The sequence below is a fragment of the Myotis nattereri genome (genome assembly GCF_964212035.1).
Source record: "Myotis nattereri genome assembly, chromosome: 2".
Lineage (NCBI taxonomy): Eukaryota > Metazoa > Chordata > Mammalia > Chiroptera > Vespertilionidae > Myotis > Myotis nattereri.
The window spans coordinates 176,696,150-176,721,715 of record NC_138076.1 but is presented as its reverse complement, the minus strand read 5'-3'; the positions used below and the strand labels follow the sequence as shown (position 1 = coordinate 176,721,715).

General features: G+C 40.2%; 1 protein-coding gene across 7 annotated transcripts in view; it reads left to right on the top strand.

The window, feature by feature from the left end:
• Positions 1–25,566, top strand: part of BICD1 (BICD cargo adaptor 1) — a 195,165-nt gene that overhangs the window by 128,848 nt on the left and 40,751 nt on the right. For all 7 annotated transcript variants that reach the window (XR_013995554.1, XR_013995555.1, XM_081083677.1 and 4 more), the window contains exons 3-5: positions 4,418–4,570; positions 12,103–12,528; positions 23,645–24,739. Coding sequence is in view for 5 of the 7 variants with exons in the window: in XM_081083677.1 (XP_080939803.1) it covers positions 4,418–4,570; positions 12,103–12,528; positions 23,645–24,739 (1,674 nt within the window). In the remaining 2 variants the exon portion in view is untranslated. The remainder of the gene's footprint in view (positions 1–4,417; positions 4,571–12,102; positions 12,529–23,644; positions 24,740–25,566) is intronic.

Here is a 25,566-nt window from a genome sequence, read left to right as displayed (position 1 = left end):
TTCTCTCTTTGTCTTTTGCTCTTGGCATTTTAATTATGATGTGTCTTGGTGTGGTCCTCTTTGGATTCCTTTTGTTTGGGGTTCTGTGTGCTTCCTGGACTTGTAAGTCTATTTCTTTCACCAGGTAGGGGAAGTTTTCTGTCATTATTTCCTCAAATAGGTTTTCAATATCTTGCTCTCTCTTATCTTCTGGCACCCCTATAATTCTGATGTTGGTACGCTTGAAGCTGTCCCAGAGGCTCCTTACACTATCTTCGTATTTTTGGATTCTTTTTTCATTTTGCTTTTCCGGTTGGGTGTTTTTTGCTTCTTTGTATTTCAAATCTTTGACTTGATTCTTGCACTCCTCTGGTCTGCTGTTGGGAGTCTGTATAATATTCTTTATTTCAGTCAGCGTATGCTTAATTTCTAGTTGGTCCTTTATCACAACATCGAGGGTCTCAGTAGATTTCTTGAGGATCTCACTATATTTATCGGCGGTCTCACCAGTCTTTTCGAGGGCCTTACTAAATTTATCAGCGGCTTCTAGACAGTTCTTGAGAGACCTTAAAAGTGTGGTTTTGAACTCTATATCCAGCATTTTGCTTTCCTCCATTTCTGTCATTTGTGTCCTGTTTCTTTGTCTCCGCATTTTTTATGCTTTCTTGGTGCACCCCCTAGTGGTCTTTGTGCGCAGTCTTGTTGTAGTTAAGCCTTGATTGTTGTAGGTAACACTGGGGTGTATTTGACCTCCAGGCCAACTGGCTGTGAGAATCAGCTGTGTCTGCCGTGGGAGAACTTCTGTCCTCTAGGGAGGTGCTAATCTAGCCTTTGCCTGAGGCTATCCAGCAAATGCCTCTGTGCAAGGCTTGGGCAGGGCGGGTCCCAGGGGATCAACAGGGCGGGCGAAGCGAGCAGTTATGGCTGCTCTCAGTCCCGTCCCCAGAGGCTCTGCCTCACAGTGTCCCAGCAACCTCTGCGAGTACCTCAGAAAGAAAGCTGCCCTCGAGTTCCGATCGATGCCAGACAGTCCCACTTCTCCCGTTTGAGTCTGAGTCCCCAGAGACTCGCCTGTAACTGGAGCCCAGAGCCCGAGACTCCCTCCCGATTGAAACAGACAACCGCGCCCTCAGCCGCCAGCCTGCTCTGCACGCACCTCCGCACCTTTGTAGTTTACTTCTGCACCGCACCGCCTCTGAGTCTCGGTATCCTTTTCTCTTTCCTTCTAGTTGTAGAATTTCCCCTCAGCCAGCCTTCCTGTGGTTCTGGGTGATGCCCGTTCCGTCTTTTAGTTGTATTTTTGAAGTGGTTGTGCGAGGCAGCAATCTCTGGTGTTTACCTATGCCGCCATCTTGGTTTCTCTCTATCATTTTTTATTGTATACTTTTGAGCATGTATGCTCAAAGTATTATCCAGGGAGCAGGGAATAAAGTAATGTTTCTGCCTCCAAGTCACTAGACTATGTAGTGAAGAAGAATTAAATGTCTAGTTATCTAGGCATACTTTAGTTCAAGTGTGTTATTTTCCCTTTGTTCCACACTCTAAAACAATGCAAGACAAAACGCCACCATCCATGCAATAATATTCTTTTAAAATTTTGTGTTTAACCATTAGCTTACTGTTTTGTTTTTCATTCCATGGATATCAGGGCCTAAAATGTGCCAGAAATTAGAACACATTGATGAACAACACAGAAATGTTTATTATATTCAGATGAAAAGGAAATTTAGTCAATGTAAAAAGTGTAAACAGTAAGGAAAGAACCAATTTCAAGTAATGATTAGTGCTACACTATTCCCTCAACAATTATTATTATTATTATTATTATTATTATTATTATTTTTAACATGGAAGGAGTTATGCAATTTATTGAGTGAGAAAATAGGCTGTAAAATATCTTTGCATCATAAGATTCATTTCTTTTTTTGTTATTTTATTGATTTTTTTTACAGAGAGGAAGAGGGAGGGATAGAGAGTTAGAAACATCGATGAGAGAGAAACATCGATTCAGCTGCCTCCTGCACACTCCCTACTGGGGATGTGCCCACAACCAAGGTACATGCCCTTGACAGGAATCGAACCTGGGACCCTTCAGTCTGCAGGCCAACGCTCTATCCACTGAGCCAAACCGGTTAGGGCAAGATTCATTTCTTAAACATATGTACAGATATGTATAGACAAGATGTGTAAAGGGATACAGATTAAAGCATTAACAGTGATCTCTCTGGGTGATGGAATTAAGATGAGTTTGGGGTTTTTTGTTTTTTTAATTTATTTTTATTGTTGGAAGTATTACAGATGGCCTCCATTGACCCCCTCCACCCTGCTCCAGCACCCTCCCCAAAACAATTATTTTTTGAGTACCTACTCAGTGCTAGATGCTGATCTATAAAATAGGGTGATGGTGAGTAAAGGGGGGAGCTGTTTTATATTAGCTATTCAGGGAAGCCTCGCTGAGAAGGTGACATTTGAACTGAGGCCTAAGAGACAGTAGAAACAGAAGAGTTTCCTAATCTGAGTCCTTGGAGACTATGGATAGAATTCAGGATGGGAAATGTGGATGGGAAAAATAATTACATATCTATTTTCACTAAACTCAGACGGAAACCTAGCGTTTTCTTCCATTTGAATGTAGGCAACGAACCTCAGTAGTATTAGCAGCACCTGTTACTTTGTGATCAATATTTTCATACCGCATCTCAGTTCTTGCAGGCATTTTGCAATACCGTCTTTGCTTTGAAATTATGGTACAGTCATGTGCCACATAACAATGTTTTGGTCAACGATGGACTGCATATGTACAGTGGTTCTGTAAGATTAAAATAGAGCTTAAAAATTACTGTCGCTGCCCTGGCCAGATGGCTCAGTTGGTTGGAGTGTACCCCAAAGGTTGGGGATTCAATTCCCAGTCAGGGCACATAACTTGGTTGCAGGTGTGATCCTGATCCGTGCACTTAGGGGAGGCAACTGATTGATGTTTCTCACATCGATGTTGCTCCTTCTCTTTCTCTCCCCACTCCCTTTTTCTCTTTTCTCAAATAAATTTTAAAAAAACAACCCATATCCTTGGGTGAGGATTAAAAAAATTCCTGTCGCCTAGTGACATCAGAGCTGTCCTAACACAGTAGGACAACACATTGCTCACATGTTTGTGGGGATGCTGGTATAAACAAGCCTACTGCACTGCCAATCATATAAAAGAAAAACACATACTAGTACAATTATGTATAATACATAATCCTTGATAATGATAGTAAATGACTATTGTACTGGTTTATGTGTTTACTATACTTTTAATCATTATATTAGAGTGTACTCTTCCTACTTATATAAAAGAAGTTTGCCGTGTTATGCCGGCAGCAGCATAAAACACTTTGTAACTTCCTTTATAAAATACATCTTGTATTTACTGTGTCTCTTGATTGAATCACGTTCTGTTGTGTTTTATTTACCCTTGTGTTGTTTTTGTGCAGTGCAGTAGCATGCTGTACAGGCTTGTAGCCGAGGAGCAATAGGCTATACCAGTGGTCGGCAAACTGCGGCTCGCGAGCCACATGCGGCTCTTTGGCCCCTTGAGTGTGGCTCTTCCACAAAATACCACATGCGGGTGCACGTACAGTGCGAAGTTGACTTAAAACTTTAAGTGAAGTTTATTAAGTTAATTTTAGGGAACGTTGTGGAGGGAAAGAAGATGAGAAAGGTATGTTGAGATGGTTTGGACATACAGAGAGGATGAACGAAAGGAGATAGAAGAAACAAGTATACAAGACGAGTGTGGCTGGGAGAGTTGGAAGGGGTCGACCTCAGCGAACGTACCTCAATCAGATTGAGGACGTTTTTAGCAAAGGCCAGCTTAGGAGTACCCTAATTAAGTCAATAACAATGTACCTACCTATATAGTTTAAGTTTAAAAAATTTGGCTCTCAAAAGAAATTTCAATCGTTGTACTGTTGATATTTGGCTCTGTTGACTAATGAGTTTGCCGACCACTGGGCTAGTCCATAGAGCAGGGGTGGGCAAACTTTTTGACTCGAGGGCCACAATGGGTTCTTAAACTGGACTGGAGGGCCGGAACAAAAGCATGGATGGAGTGTTTGTGTGAACTAATATAAATTCAAAGTAAACATCATTACATAAAAGGGCACGGTCTTTTCTTTTTTTAGTTTTATTCATTTCAGACAGGCCGGATCCGGCCCACGGGCCATAGTTTGCCCACAGCTGCCATAGAGCGTAGGTGTGTAGTAGGCTGGACCACCTAGGTTTGTGTAAATGCACTCTGTGATGTTCACGCCACAAAGAAATCGCCTGAAGACAAATTTCTCATCATCTATTGCCATTATTAAATGGCACATGAGTATTTTTTAACTACCCAGACTTTACACTTCATACTACCTAGAATAAGAAGGGTTTGTATTGATGGTTTATTGTATTGTTTCAGAACAATGAAATGATGGAGCTACAGAGAATACGGATGAAGGATGAAATTCGAGAATATAAATTCCGAGAGGCCCGGCTCCTTCAGGACTATACTGAACTGGAAGAAGAAAATATCACGTTACAGAAACTTGTGTCCACATTAAAACAGAACCAGGTAAGATTTAAGAAGTTATTTGGTTACACTCCAGATGGACCACGTCTTCGGACATTAAGGTTAAGTCTTCTTTTTATTTCTTTGTTAGGAACCTGTCAAAATATGCCTTCATCTCCCTACAATATTTATGTGCTGAAATTCTCCAGCATTTCTATTTTAGCTAAGAAATTTCCCAATCCTTCTATTTTAGCTAAGATTTAGAAGGCAAACCTAGAAGTTGTATGACTTACAATAAAGTTTCATTGGGTAAGGAAAATTTCAGTTTTTTACTTATCTCGATGTTAACTTATTTCAGGAGTAAATCATATGTATTATAATAACTTAACCTGACAACTTATTAAAAACCTGATCTATAAGCTTGTTTTGTATTACAAACTTAAGGTCTCCCAGCAATCCTTTCTTCCCTTCCCTTCCCTTCCCTTCCCTTCCCTTCCCTTCCCTTCCCTTCCCTTCCCTCCCCTCCCCTCCCCTCCCCTCCCCTCCCCTCCCCTCCCCTCCCCTCCCCTCCCCTCCCCTCCTCTCTCTCTCTCTCTCTCTCTCTCTCTCTCTCTCTCTCGCTGAAAATTACATTTGCATTATATAAGGAAATGGCTTAAGAAATATAAAGCAATAAGAACAAAATTATAAGAAAAAGAAAATGCCTGATTTCTTTTTTTAGCTGTAACCTGACAAAACAGATTGCATGTGTACGTTTAAATAAATTTTTTTGGTAGTGAGGCTTAGCTTAATTGTTTAATTTTCCGTTATTAGTTATAGCATTCTTGAACCTGTAATTTTAGAAGAATTTATTTATGAATACAATTTTATCAAGTAATTAAGTGAAGCTGGATTATATATTCAAGATCTTTTCCAGGTGCTTCTTCAGCCACAACCTCTACTCTGATCTAAATGCTGTTGTAACTTCTCAGTTCAGGTCAACACACTAGGTACCAGGCGCTGTGCTAGGCTAGAAAGATATGAAATCCATAGGATAGCACTCTTGCCCTCAGTAGACGTAAAGGCCAGCACAGATGTATGCTTCCACTTCTACTCAAGTTGGTAGCTCGATCCCAAACTATTATTGCTTTTGATAGATACAGGGGTTAAGAGTAGAAAGGAAATATCCAGAAGGAAAAAAAATCCAGGTATTGATACAATTGACATTTGATTTCTGATCATTGCCAGTTCCCTCATTTTTTGAATGTGGGGGAACAAGATGTCTTCTAAGGAGTGGGGGGATGACTTCAGACCACGAAAAAAGGGTTACCAGGATGTCACCATGTGATCTTACCTCATTCCCTCCCCTTTAAGCCTGAATCACTGTGTGTGCACGCGGAGGGCTCTCAATACCATGGACATTCCAGCTCTTGATTTGACTGGGGTCATTGAGCTCACAGTGGAGAAAATTATACTTCAAAGAATTTTTTAGAAACTATGCTTCTCATGAACTTCTTAAAATAAGAAGGGTATTTTTTGTGGTCTGTGTTTTTTTTGTTTGTTTGGTGGTTTTTTTTGTTTGGTCGCTCACGAAGTATGTAAAGGCCTTGAAGCAAATATACTTGAACTGCAAATATTTAAAGCGGTCATTATTTGTGATTCCTAAAAGTCTTTAGTGCTCTCTGCACAGGCAGGAGTGCGCCCAGAGCCTCGCTGCAGAACCTCCCATCACTGCATGTGGCAGACTCATTTACTCAGGAGGTTAATTTAGGCCAGTATTACGTATTCTTGAAAGTCTGCCAAGGTATCCTGTGAGTCCTCATTAACCCAGATGCCGTTTCGGTGGGAGTGTGTACGAGCAGTCTGGCAGATTACTGTTTACAGTTTACCCGTGCCCTTCCACTGGTAATTGAAACGTGGGAATAGAATGCTTAACTCAGAAGTTTGAAGGGAAAAAAGCAAGTAGGAAAATGTATACATCTCTTTAATTTTATTTTCTAGATGCAATATGACAATTTCCCGATTAAGTGTCTAGTTCATTAATTTGAAATAATTTCCCTTACAAAGGGCCATTCTGGCTTATTCCCTGACAAAGGGGTTCACTGTCATGTCACAGTCTCTTCCAATTAAGGAAATGCTGGTTTGGTTTTTGTCTCCTACTGTTGGCCTTTATTTATAGGAGTTAGCATCTATTATAAACTCCCTGTATAATTAACGAAATATTAAGTATAATAATTTATGCCACAGATTTTTTTTCCAAACAGATGATGATGGTTGACTTTCAATTTCAAAATTGGTCTAATTGTTGCTTTGAACTGACGCTCTCTATACAAAATATACTCCCCAGCCTGGTTTGATATTTCTCTCAGCAGAAAGCTGTTAGCATTGTACAAGACTTAGTTGAAAGAACTAGAAGATTCTTTCCTTCTGAAGTTCCATTTTCCTTATTGGTTATTTTCTTTAAAAATGTTGTTTAAATAGCACTTTTTATTTCCTTTATAGTTTCTATGTATTTGTTTGTTTATTTTCCATCTCCCTCCACTAAGATGTAGCACCTCACCTAGAATAGAGCCTGGCCCATGGAAGGCATTAAATAAATACCTGCTGAAGGAAATAATAAATTGTTCTTAAATTTCTGTTTCATTCACTCTTCAACTGAGAGAGGAAATTATAATTCACCAAACCAATTTTTATATGTGCTCCTAAATATGAAATATATGGAACATCATCAACGAGTTGCCTGCAAACTTGAGCCACATCCGTCCGTGTGCTGATTTGGTTCTGTGTCCAAAATGAAATCATGCTGAATGCATTTTCCACCTTTATGCTTTTTAGAACAAAGCGGAGCATAGGAAAAGCAGCAGTGATAAAGAGCAGTCAAGGCAACTGTCAAAAAAATCCACTGATGGGATAGAGCGTCGGCCTGCGGACTGAAAGGTCCCAGGTTCGATTCCGGTCAGGGGCGTGTGCCTGGGTTGTGGGCACATCCCCAGTGGGAGATGTGCAGGAGGCAGCTGATCGATGTTTCTTTCTCATCAATGTTTCTAACTCTCTATCTCTCTCCCTTCCTCTCTGTAAAAAATCAATAAAATATATTTAAAAAAAAAAAATCCACTGATGAAGCAAAGCTGTTTACTAGACCTCTTGCAAAAGAAACCGCCTCGACAAAACCTTAGTAATGTCTCAAAATGGGAGCGTTAGGGAAGAGTGTTCATAGGACTTTAGGATCTGGACTGGGTTTTGCCAGGTGGCAAACGGATTGGGATAGACAGAGTTTATGACGTAATAGCTGTGAGTTGGAAAGAACAACAGAGTGGCCATTTTGACGTGAGTCGTGAGGAAGCTGTGTTAGTTGGGTCTCATCTTCCAGGAGCGAGTAGTCCCTGTAAGCAGCTAAGTTTTTTATGCCTCGTCCTATTATTGGTAACGGGGGCGAGGGATAGGAAAATTTGCATGGTTGCAGTATTAAACAATTACTTAACATAGGGCAGGAAATTATGTTAGTTTTAATTTTTAGAGAGGTGATGGTGAAAGGAGGGGAAAATAATAAATTCCATTTCCCTAATATCTCACATATTGAATTAAAGCACTCAAATATGTGTTATCTAAGCATTGAAAACACTTGTTAAAATTAATAATTCAATTATACATCTATTATGAAAAACATTTCTTCCAGGGATATATTACTATATCAGGCAATACTATCATAAGAGACCTAGGGAACTATTGTTCAATTCAGTTTGATTTCATTGAACAGTATTTCCAGGATATCTATAATAATAAAAGTGTAATATGCTAATTAGACTGGACAGCCGAATGACCTTCCGGACGTCATTCCGGATATCCTTCCGGACGAAGCGACAGTGGTGGGGGCCGAGGCAGACACTGCTAGGGGCAATCAGGCGAGCAGTTAGGGGCGATCAGGCAGGCAGGCAAGCAGTTAGGGGCGATCAGGCAGGCAGGCAGAATGGTTAGGGGCGATTAGGCAGGCAGGAAGAGGCAGTTAGGGGTGATCAGGCAGACAGGCAGGTGAGCAGTTAGGGGCGATCAGGCAGGCAGGCAGAATGGTTAGGGGCGATCAGGCAGGCAGGGGCAGTTAGTTAGGGGTGGTCAGGCAGGCAGGCGAATGGTTAGGGGTGATCAGGTAGGCAGGCAGAGTAGTTAGGGGCAATCAGGCAGGCAGGCAGGCAAGCAGTTAGGAGCCAGCACTCCCAGATTGTGAGAGGGATGTCTTGACTGCCGGTTTAGGCCTGATTCCGGAGGATCGACCCTAAACCAGTAGTCAGACATCCCCTGAGGGGTCCCAGATTGCGAGAGGGTGCAGGCCGGGCTGAGGGACTGCCCCCCGTGCACGAATTTCATGCACTGGGTCTCTAGTCCTATATAATAAAAGGCTAATGTGCAAATCAAACGGTGGAATGACTGGTTGCTATGATGAGCACTGACCACTAGGGAGCAGATGCTCAACATAGGAACTGCCCCCTGGTGGTCAGTGCACTCCCACAGAGGAAGCACCACTCAGCCAGAAGCTGGGCTCACAGTTGGCAAATGCAGCAGCATTGGCGGGAACCTGTCCTGCCTCCGTGGCAGTGCTAAGCCATCAGTTGGACATCCCCCAAGGGCTCCCGCACTGCGAGAGGGCACAGGCTGGGCCGAGGGACCTCCCCTCCCCCTGCCCCGAGTGCATGAATTTCATGTACTGGGCCTCTAGTTTTTCTATAAAGCCATATACTTTTTTAGCGACAAAAGACATGGTCACTGGCTCAAAGAACATACAGTCCCAGTAAGGAATGCAGGTAATAAACTCATAGCCCTCCATGTAGTTGCATATTAAAGCTTGTGTTAGTTTTTGGCAATACAGGGCCACATTAAGATCGTTAGAGTTTTGGACTTTGAAAAGGTTACGGTACCTATTCCCAACCCCCATGTAGTAAAAACAAAAGAAGCTACTAAACTATGAAGTTGCTATAAGGAATCCCAACAAAATACTGATTTTTTTTCTCATGGTAACTACTTTGATGCTATTTTTAAAATATCGGACACCAATTCTTAAGTGCCTTCTCATCCTGTTTCTTGGTTGATACAGTTTGCTGGGGCTCTAATTATCTGAGGCCTCCTTGCAATGATGGCACCATGAAGGAGTGAGCTGTTAGCCTGAATGGGTCAACAAAGACCGGAGTTAGGATTAGATTCCTGATTTGGGTCTTGAAGGATAAATAAGAGTTTTCCAGATGTTAGCCTTTGCCTAAGCAGAGAAAGACAAAAATATCTGGTTGAATATTAGGAGCTTGAACCAGTGAGTGGAGTGAGTGAAGCTGCCCAAATAGAAAGAGATCAGGTGTCATAGGAAGTCTACCATCAATTGAATACAAATCGCAGAATTAAAAAATCTACAAAATACACTGAATTTATGTCATCAAGCCCAGGAGTCAACAAACTTTTTTTTTAAGGGCCAGATAGTAAATATGTTAGGTTTTGCAGGAAATACAGTCTCTCTTGCAACCACTGCACTTTGTTGTTGTAGCATGAAAAGCAGCCATAGACAATATATAAACAAAAAAAGTGTGACTGTGTTTCACTAAAACTTTATTTACAAAAATACATGGTGGCCTGGATTTGGTCCAGAAGGCACAGTAATGTTTGAAAAACCCTGATCTAGGTTATCAGTTTAATAGGGATTAAAGAATAAAAAGGTCTGTAATGCAAACTAATGTCTGCAAATGTAAGCTGTTGTACCATCTGGGGCAGTCAGAGGATCGGTTGAAATATTAACTAAGGTGTCCTGAATTGTCCAGGGAAAGAAAAGGAGAAGGTCAGGATGAAGACAACTTCTTAGTATATAAGCAGCCCTGGAAGAAAGCACCATACAACATGCTGTTATTCCAAGCAATTTCCATGACTTAATTCTTAGAAATAATATTATTATGGACCCGTGAAATTTCAGTGACCCTGTATAGCGGGAAGTGTTGGTTGCCCATCAGTATCCATTGTTCCCTTCTCCCAATGTTGTATCCAGTTTTTAACTGGGCACTAGTCTACCCGGAGTAAAAAGGATATTCTTCACCTCTCTTGCAACCAAGTGTCATATGACTAGTACTGACCAGTGGGATATGGGGAGAAGTGATATGGACGACCTTTGAGACAGGTCCTTAGGGAGAAGGTATGCCCCTTACCTTGTCCCACTGCTTGGAACATAATCAAGATGGCAAGCCACCTTGAACCATCTGGACCAAAATGAGAGGTAGTGCAATAAGATAGATAGAAGGAACCTGGTTCCTGGATGACCTCATGGAGCAGAGATTTCTACTGATCCTTGATTGACTATTTCCATAAGGGAAACAAACTCCTATTTCAACTAATCGCTCTTATTTAGGTCTCTGTTACATCAGCCAAACCTACAGCCTAACTAAAACTATATTGAAAACTGTTATCCTAACCTTTGCAAGACAAGCCATGGCATTGAGATTATGTGAAGAAGGATGGTGGGGGTGGGGGAGAATTAGAAATGTATGAAAGTGATAATGGTCTATGATCTCTATTTTTTAATTTTTAGAAGCTTTTTAAAAATACAAGTTTAAACTAATACAAACAAAAGTAAATTTAAAACTAAACACATAGGTAATGTTAGTACCTCATATCATAATGACTTTATTATATTATTTTTTCTACTCAATTTTTTTTTTATCCACAATAGTTTATTCAGCAAATACTTATTGCAGAGCAGAATTCTGTTAAAAACACTATAAGGAAACATTGAAGCATGAGGAAGGACACCTAGTGCATAAAAAGTCTTTCCCCTCTCTGAGGAGATTACAGGTAGTTGTGCAGATAAAATATTTATTGAAAAGTGCCTGTGGTAAGTGCCGTGGAAAAGGCCCCAAGGAAGGCATGTTGGTTTACAGTAGAAATCTTTTCCCTCTGCATATCCCCAGTGGGGGATGTGCAGGAGGCAGCTGGTCGATGTTTCTCTCTCATCGATGTTTCTAACTCGCTATCCCTCTCCCTTCCTCTCTGTAAAAAATCAATAAAATATATTTAAAAAAAAGAAAAAAAAAGAATATTACATTGATAACAATACTATAATATATTATTGCATGATAGGTATTCCAGATTCTATCCTTAAGCACATAAAATTTTTCTTTGCTTCCTCATCTTACCCTTAAACATTTTTATTGAGATTATGTTTTTATTGTGATCTTTTACCTAATTTATCTCTGGGTATAAAAATTACTTCATTATTAATAATTAAAGAAAACCAAGTAATAGTGATGATGAAATCTTGGTTGTGAATAGTCTCATAAACAATTACGAAAGAAAAAAATCCCCGTTTTATTAGGCCAGCAGGGCCCCTTTTGACCATTGGACCCCATAAAAGAAATCCTTAGACAAAACACATTTTCATCTGTGCTAAGAACTGAATTTATATTGATATGTAATTTCTAAAGAAACCATCCTGTGTTACTGTAAGGGTGTATTTACTGTGTTCTTTATAGATTTATTTTGTAGACGAATGTTTTGATTTTTTTTTAATGATTAGGTCCACTAGAGTGTCTAATGGCAGTTTTGTAAGACGCAAATTTTAGTTTTATGAATCTTCTCTGTCCTATCTAATTCAGGTCGAATACGAAGGCTTAAAGCATGAGATTAAGCGATTTGAAGAGGAGACGGTGCTGCTGAACAGCCAGCTGGAAGATGCCATCCGGTTGAAAGAGATCGCTGAGCACCAACTGGAAGAGGCCCTGGAGACCTTGAAAAACGAAAGGGAGCAAAAGAACAACCTGCGGAAGGAGCTGTCCCAGTACATCACCCTCAGCGACAACCACATCAGCATCTCCGTAGATGGGCTCAAGTTTGCGGAGGACGGGAGCGAGCCGAACAATGATGACAAAATGAACGGCCACATCCACGGGCCTCTGGTGAAACTGAACGGAGACTACCGGACTCCCACTTTGAGGAAAGGAGAGTCTCTGCACCCGGTGTCTGACTTATTCAGTGAGCTGAACATTTCAGAAATACAGAAATTGAAGCAGCAACTTATGCAGGTGAGAATTTTGTTTAGGGCCATTAGAATGAATTTCTTATAGATGGTATAGCATGTTGTGGGATTTCTTATTCTTACATTTTTGCTCCAGATTATTTTTTTTAAATACTGCTTCTTTAATTAGCAACTTTGAAAGTGCAGTATTTTATAAAGACACAACAGAAGAAGTGTTGAGACATCTCATTTGCATTGCTTTAAGAAATTTTTTAGAGCCACAGATCAGATCGCAGCCAGGAGGCAGCTCGATGTGCATCTGACAAAAGAATTCAAAGACTTTCTATACAAGTGAAATGACAGAAAATTATCCTTTCCATCTTAAGCAATTGTATATTGTCAGCATAAGAAACATTCTTATGAGTTTATTCTTGTGAGTTTATTTGAGCCAAACTGCCGACAGCTGCTGGGAAGCGAAATCTCAATGGATTGAGCTAATGCTCCAGAGAATGCCAGTTTTGCACCGTATTTTATAATAAAAAGAGGAGATATAAGTAGGTTACATGAAATCCATTGGTGATAGTTTAGGGAAGTGGGAAAAAGCAAAACGGGAAACTCTGGGATTAGATGAAAAATAAAATGATAGGCACATACATGTTTTACTTAAGTGGGTACACAGAATAGTTACCATTCAATTAACTCAATAACAATGAAGGGATTTGTGGTCTCCGCAGAGTGGTGCTTGTGTTTTGAGGGGTCCAGAAAAAGGAAAATTACTTTGACATTCCAAGGATATGTTATTGTAGATGCAAAAAGACACAATAGACAGGCTCAGTTAAGGTAAAGATTGACTTTTGTCAGGGCAGATGCTGGCCTAGGACATGATTACCTGCCAAAAACTGCTTTTAGTTAAAAAGTTTTCATTTCAGACCATCCTTTGTGGTTACTTTAGGTCTCTGAGTTTGTAAGGCCGCCTTGCAGGCCTTCCCTGAGTTTATCAGGTTAGCATGTGGCCTCTTTTAATCTATAATATATAGCTTCAAGAATAGTGGTTGTAGCCCTAACTGGTTTGGCTTAGTGGATAGAGTGTCGGCCTGCAGACTGAAAGGTCCCAGGTTCGATTCCAGTCAAGGGCATGTACCTTGGTTGCGGGCACATCCCCAGTAGGAGGTGTGCAGGAGGCAGCTGATCGATGTTTCTCTCCCATCAATGTTGCTAACTCTCCATCCCTCTCCACCATCACCACCATCACCATCGCCATCGCCTGGGGGCTTAGCACTACAAATTGTTGGGCTCCACACAAATCTACTGAACCAAGAATCTGGTTTAACATATAGCTGCTAATTAGAGGTTGTTAAGACTCCAGCAATCATTTATTTGTATAGTAAACAGCACTTATAATTTTCTACCTCTACAGAAATGATGAATAAAGAATGAAATTAGCAGAAATAAATAAGACGCTAGAGTACAAATAAAGTTAATTTATTATAAGGCTTACTTTTAATACTACATCGATTGAACATATCCTGCACTTCACTTGCTCAGTGCTTTGGGCTGCTAAAAGAGAATGTTTTCACAATGTTTCATTTGAATCAAGAAAAGAAGGCATAGCCACTGGATGGAATAAAATGAATTTCATATAGACTTTTACCTGACTGCAAAGTCCACTTCTTTGCAGGTAATACTTTCCCATGTCTTGTTGCTAAATGTACACTAATACAAGTAGGTTGATATTGAAGGGGAGGGGGAATTTCTGCTCCTTTCCTTCTTAGTTTTTCTGACTGGCCTACCTAAGAATTAAACTGACAAGAGAGAGCCCTGGCCAGTGTTGCTCAGTTGGCTGAAGCATCATCCTGTACACTGAAAGGTCACAGGTTCGATTCCTGGATCAGGACACACATCTAGGTTGCAGGTTCGGTCCCTGTTGGGGTGTGTAGGAGAGGCAGCCAATTGATGTTTCCCTCTCACATAGATGTTCTCTCTCTCCCTTCCTCTCTCTAAATTCAATATTCTTAGGTGAGGATTTTTAAAAAAATTGACACCAGAGAGATTAATAGGAGAAAATAGCCAGGTTTATGTACATATGGGGTTCCATAAGAACATGGGGCCCGAGAACACATGGAGCAGTTCTGGGCTAAGGGAGGGGAGGCAGGGGACTGGGAGGTCAAAGGGAAGGTAGGCAATTCACAGGTAGGTGAGAACAAGGGAGCATTTGGTAAACACATTCTAACTGGCCACAGCAATGGAGCACAGAGGGTGGGCTACCAAACAGGCCTTGCTCGGTTCCTCCCTGTCTGCCACACTTGGTTCATATTAAGTTAAGGTGATAGCTCCCTTCCTGGGTTCCTTTTGGCAGGTAAGGAGGAAAAGGCTCTTCTGTTTGTTTCTTAAAAACAACCAGCTTAAAATAATCTATATAGATAGATAGATAGATAGATAGATAGATAGATAGATAGATAGAGATATATATAGTGGCAAATGTTCCTCCCCCCCCCCCCACCCCAGTGGGATCAGGTGTGGCACTGGATGAGCAAACAATAACAGTTCTGTGGTGAAACGTGAGTTTTCACACCAAGAGGAAACAATGAGGACCCTAAGAGGTCTTGCCTCAGTCAGGTGCAATTTTGCTGCTCAGGGAATTTAGTTCTGTCTGAATGTTGCCACCAAGTGAAATAACGATAAAATTTTTACTTAAAGGATTTTGAGATTGTGGCTGCCATTCGTATAGCAATCGCTGTACTATTAGACAGCTCTCAATTTTGTGTATCTCAGTTTATAGCCTCAGCATACTTTGATGTGCGAGTTTTTCTTTTCATCGTTCCCTTTTCCCTTAGGATCGCTTTTGGCCAGGGTCCAGAGCACTGCATTTGTGCCTTCACATTGAACACCTGCACTTGGTTAATGTTGACAGTTTGTGAAGCTGTCAAGGGGCACAGGCAGGGTTATAACACCCTATGCCAGGAATATGCAGCGTTTAAGATTTTCTTCCTAAGGATTAAAGAAACCCTTTGGAAACAGGATACCCAGGCCAAAGCCTTTTCTTATCTTATAAGATTCCATCTATGCGCGTAAATGATGTTTTCCCACCCACGAGTATTTACTTAATCTGGTTCCTAAATGGAAAGAAAAGAAAATGTGTTTCTGCCTTGGGCATCAGGAATGTTGAGTGAGTTGCTTCACGTCTGAGACACATGCATATAAAGAGAAAGGTGATAAATTAGCCCCCTCACTAGTCTCTATGATGCCTCTGTTGGAATTAGGGGGGAAAGAACAACAAAAAACCAGACCCCTTCCTCAAGATGTCATACTGCCATCTGCTGGGAAAAGATAATATAAAAATCTAGGACAACTATCGTTTAAATAGTGCCCCCCAGCATTGTGTCCTGTACAGTAGTGCCCCCTGCAGAGAATTACACTGAAGCCCTGGCGAGCATCCCATCCAGGCCTCCTTTGTAGAGCTGTTGTGAAGACTAAATGGATGGTAAATATGAAACCATGTGTAAGTCACAATTTTTTATAAGATTGTACTGGAACCGTCCATCAGTTTAGAGGTGTCAAGAAGATTGCCACTTCCACTCTATATAAACAGTCAATATTGTTAGGTTAGGTGGCTCAGGAGGCGGCGAAGGAAATAAAGAGAGTTGATCAGAAAAGGAAGGAAGGAAGGAAAGTTTATTCTGCGTCCCCGGGAGACCCAGGCATCCCCAAAGACAGGGCACGTGGATTCACGCCGACAGGGAGGGGGACGCTTTTTTATACTGCGGTTGAGTGAGGGGCGGGGACATGAGCTGAGGTATTCAGCTGAGGAAGTTTCAGCTGCAGGGGGTCAGCCAGGTATTCAGGAAGGAGTCAGTATCTGTGTGGGGGTTGTGGAGAAGCCAGTATCTGTGTCTGTTAGATATGCCAGGGGGAGTTCATTATCTCGTCACACGTCTGCATGTATCCGATCCTGGGCTCTCTCCGACCTAACAAATATATAAAGCATAGAAAGTATAGGAAAGGGCAAAGGATGGTAAGCCTATATCTATATATGGGGCTGTTTTTCCCCCCAGAGAAAATCAGAGTGAACATTTCACTGAACTGTATTTCTTCTTGGGTATGCCGTAAATTACAGGAATATTTTAAATTTAGCCAGTCATGCTAACTTTCACATAACACAAATCCATATGAATTAAAAAATATATGTAAGAAAAATACATATAAGAAAACATTTTTTAAAATAACTTTTAAATTTTATCTTTCAATTACAGTTTACATTCAATATTATTTTGTATTAGTTTTGTTATGCCCAGATTTCAAGATCCCCAAAAAACCACGCCAGGGAGCCAGTCCGATGCAAAAGCAGAGCGTCTCTTATACAAGCTCGCTTGGTCCCCCCCTTGCCTCCATTACTGGGTGCAAGAGAGAGCCCCGAATCCCAAGAGAACAAAGAATTTATAGGGTTTGGGGTCCGGGGGCAGGGTGCAGCTAGGGTCTGGTTACACAAAGACAGGGGGGGGGTGGCCAGCATACTTTTGGCCATGGGCTAGTTTCCCCCGCTTTCCCATTGGCCGAGATAAGGGCAGGCTGAGTAACGGATACACCCTGCGGCTTTTTCTTGGAAGAGGGGTTAAGGACACAGCCTGATATCAGTCCTGCTCTGTCCTTTCAGTTTCAGGTGGTTTGGTAATCAATACTTTACAAAGTGATCCCCCTGATATTTCCAGTGCCCACCTGGCACCATAATAGTTATTACAACATTATTGACTATATTCCTTGTGCTTTATTTTACATCCCCGTGATTATTTTGTAACTACCAATTTATACTTCTTAATCCCTTCACCTTTTTCTCCCAGTCCCCCAAGAAAACTTATTTTATTCATCTAAGAGTCCCTATAAACTTGACAATAGACCTTGATAGTGAACAACTCAATTAGCATCATTCTTTATTCACTAAGAGACATTTTTCAGGGTATTATTGGATAAATTATTTTGGCTTTTTGGTGCTCTTTAGACTCAGTTATTTCCAATATATTACCATTGACATTTTCCAGTAGCAGTCAAGTGCCTTAATTAGTTTTATTAGAATGAAAAGAAGTAGATCCTGTCTGGGAAAACTAAATTACCTAATCTATTTAAAGGAGTCTCTGTGCTTCTGCTAAAATTTTTACCTTTGATAAATAGCCTCTGTTTAACTTCACAATACCAGATATCAAGCTACCAGTATATTACAAAGCCATGATTCTCAAAACTGCCTGGTACTGGCACAAGAACAGACATATAGACCAATGAAATAGAACAGAGAACCCAGAAATCGACCCAAGCCGTTATGCTCAATTAATATGTGACAAAGGAGGCAAGAGCATACAATGGAGTCAAGACAGTCTCTTCAATAAATGGTGTTGGGAAAACTGGACAGATACATGCAAAAAAATGAAACTAGACCACCAACTTATACCATACACAAAAATAAACTCAAAATGGATAAAGGACTTAAACATAAGACAGGAAACCATAAAAATATTAGAGGAATCCACAGGCAGCAAAATCTCAGACATATGCCAAAGCAATATCTTCACCAATACAGCTCCTAAGGCAGTGGTTCTCAACCTTGGCTGCACATTAGAATCACCTGGGAATCTTTTTAAAATCCTGATTTCTGGGCCTCATCCTCCGGAAATTCTGTTTCTTTGTTACTAATGTTGTGGCCCCAACCCATAACAAAGAAACAGAATTTCTGGAGGATGAGGCCCAGAAATCAGGATTTTAAAAAGATTCCCAGGTGATTCTAATGTGCAGCCAAGGTTGAGAACCACTGTCCTAGGGCTATGGAAACTAAAGAGAAAATAAACAAATGGAACTACATCAAAATAAAAAGCTTCTGTACAGCAAAAGAAACCATCAACAAAACAACAAGAAAGCCCACTGCATGGGAGAACATATTTGCCAGTGTCATCATCAATAAGGGTTTAATCTCCAACATTTACAGGGAACTCATACAACTTAACAAAAGGAAGATAACACAATCAAAAAATGGGCAACAAGCCTAAATACTTTTTGAAAGAGGACATAAGGAAGGCCAAGAGACATATAAAAACATGCTCAAAGTCACTAATCATCTGAGAGATGCAAATTTTAATCTTTTTAAGTGCTTAGCCTTTATGAATTTAAAGCACAATGTATCTATCATAAATAGTTTAACCACTGCTCTCTGACTCTCTGAAATCCAGATACAATTAAGCTTCAATAGCTAAGAGAAAATATAATGCTGGAGTTTTTAGAAAATTAGCCATAACTTAGTAATTTCTTAATTTTAATTTTTATTTTTTGGGTCAGACCAACCTTAATTATCTGGAAAGTGTGTGTGTTTGTGTGTGTGTGTGTGTGTGTGTGTGTGTGTGTGTGTGTAAAATTTGGATACCATTCCATTCTCAAGTGATTTCTCCAGAAATGTATTGAGTGTGGAAAATAGCACTGTATGTGGAGTGTAGGCACACAAGAGCAATGTTCTATTTGATGTTTTCTGGAGGTGCTATTATGAAGGAACTGAGAGACTTATACTTTTAGACTTAGAGCATGTCTGTGTTAAATATGAACTGGCAGAATTCAGATGGAAACTCTCCTAAAGGCATTACCTCATTCATTATAACACTTTTGCCTCTCAAACAAGCTTTAGACACAATCAGTACATTTTGTTCTGGTCCAATTTTTATTTTACTTTACTTAATCCTATTTTATTTAAAGGCTTTTCCTACTATAGGGCTTTTTGGAGGTAGCTTTGTCTTTTGTAATCATGTATACTAATCAAAATATATTTAGACTTTCAGAGCAAATTCACTTAATTTCCAAGAGAAAGGAAACAAAACTCCTGAAATAATCCATTTTCATTGAGATTGTATATAATACCAGTAGTAAAATATTGAGAGGTTTTTCTACCCCCTTTATAAAAAATTCAAATGATTTTTTTTTCATCTAATACCATATTACAAAGTTTCCTGGGTTTTTCACTTAAAATTATTGTCCAATAGTCCAGATAAGCCAATTCATCTTTAGCTATTGAGATATAATCTTTTATATCTAAGGAAACCCAGCTAAGAGGATTTGTATTCAAATATATCCTGACTCTGAAATGAAAGAGTTGCTTTGCACACAGATTCAAATTTGTGAAAACGGATGTGTTTGCCATGTGGAATCATGTTGGTCATGGGAACTGGACCACAGTTACCAAATGTTAACAATCCATAATAATAAAAGCTTAATATGCTGATTAGACCAGACGTTCTTCTGGACAAAGCCGTGGCATCGGGGTCTGAAGCAGCTGCCGCTGTGGTGGGGTCTGAGCCCCTTTGCACAAATTTCGTGCATCGGGCCTCTAGTAGCTAACATAATACCTTGAGCATTAAATTCGCTATCTAGCCCAGCCAGCATAGCTCAGTGGTTGAGCATTGGCCTATGAACCAGGAGGTCATGGTTCACTTCCTGGCCAGGACACATGCCCAGGTTGCGGGCTTGATCCCCCAGTGTAGGGTGTGCAGGAGGCAACTGATCCATGATTCTCTCTCATCATTGATGTTTCTCTCTCTCATTCTCATTCTCTCTCTCTCTCTCTCTCTCTCTCTCTCTCTCTCTCTCTCCCCCTTCCTCTCTGAAATCAATAAAAATACATATTAAAAAATCCACTATCTAAATCATCAAAATGTCATTGTGACAGTTTGTCCTCCTCTTATAGATTACTAAACTGAAGCTTGCTCAGAGGCACATGGCTAAGTAAACAATGGTGCCAAGATTTGACTCGAGTTCTCTGATGCTGCAGCCTCAGTTTTGTTTTTTACCTATAATACTATGTTGGGGGGGATATTTTGATTTCTGTAGCCATGATACATAACTTGTGGATTATGTTCCTGTCATAAATATGGGCAGGCACTATTTCATAAAATCACAGCTACTACTTAGGAGCCTCTAAATAATAATTTAATGTAACAAAACTATATTTTAAGTTCTAATATACATGGCCATACTGTACAGGCAGTCCTTGCTTTGCATAATATTGTAGAAACATAAATGTGATTAAGCAAGCTGAAACTATGCGAAACAAACTTAGTAATGAGGAAATTACAACTGTTCGGTGATCTTTAAATTTTTTTTGTTAAACATTAAAGCATTGGTTATAAATGTATAGAGAAATGAAAAAAAAATAGTAAAACTACTTAGTACACTGTAATCTAAAAGTTAGAAATGAAGTTTTCTTTGTAAAAAACTTACCTCGGAAATAAAAATTTAACACCCTCCGCCCCTTCAAAAAAAACCACAAACACACAGGGAAATTAACTTTATATTTTGCAGAATATCAAAGCTATTCAGGCTTTTAAATAAAAATATAACCCCCCCCCCTGAAAAAAACTTATCAAGATCAATTTGAACTTGCCTTCTTCTCATATTATAACTTGTAATACTGAGCAAAAATCTTCTTATGCCTTGACAAATCGTCATTCTCCTACCTAAGTTTAGATCAGCTTCTAACATTTTATCCTTTGCATTTTCAATGCCTGAAAATATCTCTGAGAGTATCTTTAGTGTGCTGGTGTCACTTCCTTTAGGAATTTTCACCCTTTTTATAACAACTACATTTTTCATTTTTGATACATTCTCCTTTGACAAATTGCTTTGACGCATATCTAAAGTCCTTCAACATCATCAATGTCCACATTCCCACCTTCAACTATTTCTTCTATAACTCCACTTATGTTTGATTCAAATATCACCACCAACGTTTTCAGTCTGTGTTTCTTTGTTGCCCTTTCCTCCCTCCTCCCCTCCCTCCCTTTCTTCTTTCCTTTGCCAATTCCCTCTTTGGATGATCTATTTCTGTAAAACATCATGTGGTTTTATCACTGTGAGACAAGAAGACAAAGCTACACACTTTGCTATCTATGAGTGAACTGAATCACAGATCACAGTAACCAATCACCGACAGACTTTGTATGAAGTCATGACCAATTACGTGATTGGTCACTGGTCATGATGTTACTATGTAGTGATTTTGTAAAGTGTCAGAGTTTGTACTTTACATTTGCTCACAGTTAATATATTGGTTACTGAAATTTGAACTGTGTTTTGGGGGAACCGATGTTTTAATTAGTTAAAACTAATGGTCAATGAAATTCATCCATATTAGAACCTTGCCAAGTGAGTACTCTCTGTACATGATAATTATATGAAGGCTATGAAGTACCACAAAGGATCATAAAAATACTACTCTACTGTATTATGAGTAGATAGGTATCTTTTAAAGTAATATGCTGGTTAAAATAATAATTATTATAGTTTAATAATTGGTATTTATTATGTAATTATAATAATACTTGCCTCCTAGGAATTTAGAAGAGTTTGGAGAGGTATAATGTATGATCCAGGAAAGTTTGAAAGTTTGAATTGATAACTTTCTCTAGATGTTAAGACATTCCATTCAACATCAATCTGTTATCCTTAAAGCAGGTCTCATGATGGTTTACTTTAAAAAAAGAAGAAAAAGAAAAGAAAGCAAGTGCAGAAGGATAGGAGACCACTTATATAATGCTTTGAAATGTAAATATTATTATATAATACTTTAATATGTAAATATTTGCTTATCACAAACCATGTTTACATTCTAAACATGTAAAAATTCTTAATTCATAATACTGATTACTGGTATGGAGAGACAGAAATGGTTCTTTTTAAAATACATATTTTTTTATTTATTTCAGAGAGGAAGGGAGAGGGAGAGAGAGAGAGATAGAAACATCAGTGTTGAGAGAGAATCATTGATCAGCTGCCTCCTGCACAACCCATACTGGGGATCAAGCCCACAACCCAGACATGTGCCCTGACCAGGAATCAAACTGTGACCTCCTGGTTCATAGGTCGACACTCAACCACTGAGCCATGCAGGTCAGGCAGACATGGTTTTTAAAAACTTCAGATTATAATTTCTCATATACTTATGTTTAATGAGACACTATTTTATATTTGGACCTGAATGTTTTTCAACATACACTAATACCACCTATATACTGGTAATAATAAAATTGTCATATTATTCAGATTAATTACCAATTTTAAAAATTCTTATTTTGGAGTAAAGGAATTGAAATGATTTGGAAATTGTTCTTTTAATCTTAAAACTCTATATTCTTTGACTTTTATATTAAAAGCTCTCAAATTTAGTATATGTTTATTTGGGGGATTAAATGCTTATTTATTTATTTTTTTAAAATATATTTTATTGATTTTTTACAGAGAGGAAGGGAGAGAGATAGTCAGAAACATCGATGAGAGAGAAACATCGATCAGCTGCCTCCTGCACATCTCCTACTGGGGATATGCCCGCAACCCAGGTACATGCCCCCGACCGGAATCGAACCCGGGACCCTTCAGTCCGCAGGCCGACGCTCCATCCACCGAGCCAAACCGGTTTCGGCATAAATGCTTATTTTTAAGGGAATGTCTGAGGTTCTCAGCAGTATTTGTAAGTTAGAGTCTTAGGGTTTAAACCTGACTTTGGGTTAAGCTCTGGGAAGGAAAGGATGATTCATAGGCACCTTGAAACAGCCACTTATCCCACATGAACTAAGGAGCAGATACACTCTAAGGCAGTGGTTCTCAACCTTCCTAATGCCACGACCCTTTAATACAGTTCCTCATGTTGTGGTGACCCCCAATTTCATGGTTACAAATTGAACATTATTAAAGCATAGTGATTAATCACAAAAACAATATGTAATTATATATGTGTTTTCCCCTGTGAAAGGGTGGTTCGACCCCCAACCAGGTCGCGACCCACAGGTTGAGAACCACTGCCCTAAGGTTTTCAAAATAAAGACCATGCCAAGTACTATCTCTTGAAGTCATGTTATGTTTTCTGTAAAGTGTTAAAAGATAAAAATAAGATTATTTGAATAACATTCAAGTTTTATGAGTGGATGTGTATAATGCATGAGAATTTGGATGGGTAAATATGCATAGCATAATTCTTTTAGAATGATGTACTTTCAGAGTGATTGACTTACCAAAACTGCTCAAATACACTCCAATTTAATTTGAAATAATGGGACATTGGCTCTGTTGCACTTATTTTAAATGTATTTATGCCCCACAGTGAATGGATTCAGTTCATCAATGGCATTGCATTGAAGGCATTCAGAGACTTTCTTTTGTTATTGCAGGTAGAGCGGGAAAAGGCCATTCTTCTGGCCAATCTCCAGGAGTCACAGACGCAGCTGGAACACACCAAGGGGGCGCTGACAGAGCAGCACGAACGGGTGCACCGGCTCACGGAGCACGTTAATGCCATGAGGGGCCTACAGAACAGTAAGGAGCTCAAGACCGAGCTGGACGGGGAGAAGGGCCGGGTGTCAGAGGAAGAGGCACATGACTATGAGGTGGACATCAATGGCTTAGAGATCCTTGAGTGCAAGTACAGGGTGGCAGTGACTGAGGTGATCGATTTGAAAGCTGAAATTAAAGCCTTAAAGGAGAAATACAACAAATCTGTAGAAAACTATACTGAAGAAAAGACCAAGTATGAGAGTAAGATCCAAATGTATGATGAGCAGGTGACAAGCCTTGAGAAGACCACCAAGGAGAGTGGAGAGAAGATGGCCCACATGGAGAAGGAATTGCAAAAGATGACCAGCATAGCCAACGAAAATCACAATACCCTTAATACAGCCCAGGATGAGTTGGTGACCTTTAGTGAGGAGCTAGCTCAGCTTTACCACCATGTATGTCTGTGTAATAATGAAACCCCCAACAGGGTCATGCTGGACTACTATAGGCAAAGCAGAGTTACTCGTAGTGGCAGCCTCAAAGGGCCCGATGATCCCAGGGGACTCTTGTCTCCACGGTTAGCCAGGCGGGGGGTGTCATCCCCAGTAGAATCAAGGACCTCCTCTGAACCAATTACAAAAGAAAACACTGAGGCCAGCAAAGAACCAAGTCCAACCAAGACCCCCACTATCTCTCCTGTAATTACTGCCCCGCCGTCATCTCCAGTATTAGATACAAGTGACATCCGCAAAGAGCCAATGAATATCTACAACCTTAATGCCATTATCCGGGACCAAATCAAGCATCTGCAGAAAGCCGTGGACCGGTCCTTGCAACTGTCTCGTCAAAGAGCAGCGGCACGGGAGCTGGCCCCCATGATCGATAAAGACAAGGAAGCCTTAATGGAGGAGATCCTCAAGCTCAAGTCCCTGCTGAGCACCAAACGGGAGCAGATAGCCACACTGAGGGCCGTGTTGAAAGCCAACAAGCAGGTGATCTCATCCCACTGACCACGCATGCTAGCCAGCGCCTTCCTAACGCATTTATTCCTTAATGTTTCTGAGTGTCCACTATCATCGGGATGAGAGTTCAGATTCCTGGTCAGTAGGGAAATAAAAACTAAGTTCCAGTACCAGGTCAGAATGTAACAATTATTTTTAATTCAGTGAATGAATGAAATGGGAGAGTCGGTATGGTCCATTAGGTGGAGGTAGAAGTGAGGAAATTAAAGCAGGAACAAAGAAGATCCATGCAGACATAGAAAGGCAGTTCAGGCAGTACTTAGCTGGAGTCCAGCAGTCATTGCATGTGAAAACAGGGGGCGGAGGGGTGGCAGAATAGGCTGGCATGGCAGCTTACACCAGGGAGACACAGCAAGAAAGACACCTGGCAGGCAGCTGGAGCAAACAGGGGAGTTACCTAGAGAGAGAGAGGTAGAGAAACAGAGGTAGAGATGGAGGTAAAATGTGCACTCGCTCTGCTAGTGACCACACATCTGAAGTTTAGGTTCATTTGGGATGTTAACTCACTTGGGTCAGAGCTTAAGCAGTAGAGAATTTTTCCTGACCACAGATCTTGCCCTCTGGAATAAGTAAGGGTGCTACAACAAGACCCTACCTGACTAATTCCAAGATCTCCTTGATGACTGGATCTGTTTTCCTTGGGTTTTACCTGGGTGGCTATGCTATGAAATATAGACAGGAAAATATTTTTAACCTTTTGTTTCTCCGGAAAATGAACATTGAGACATAGATTTGAGGAGGGTGCTAAAAGGGTGTTGATGAAGCGAAGCAACAAAGCATCAGATACCTTCTTACAA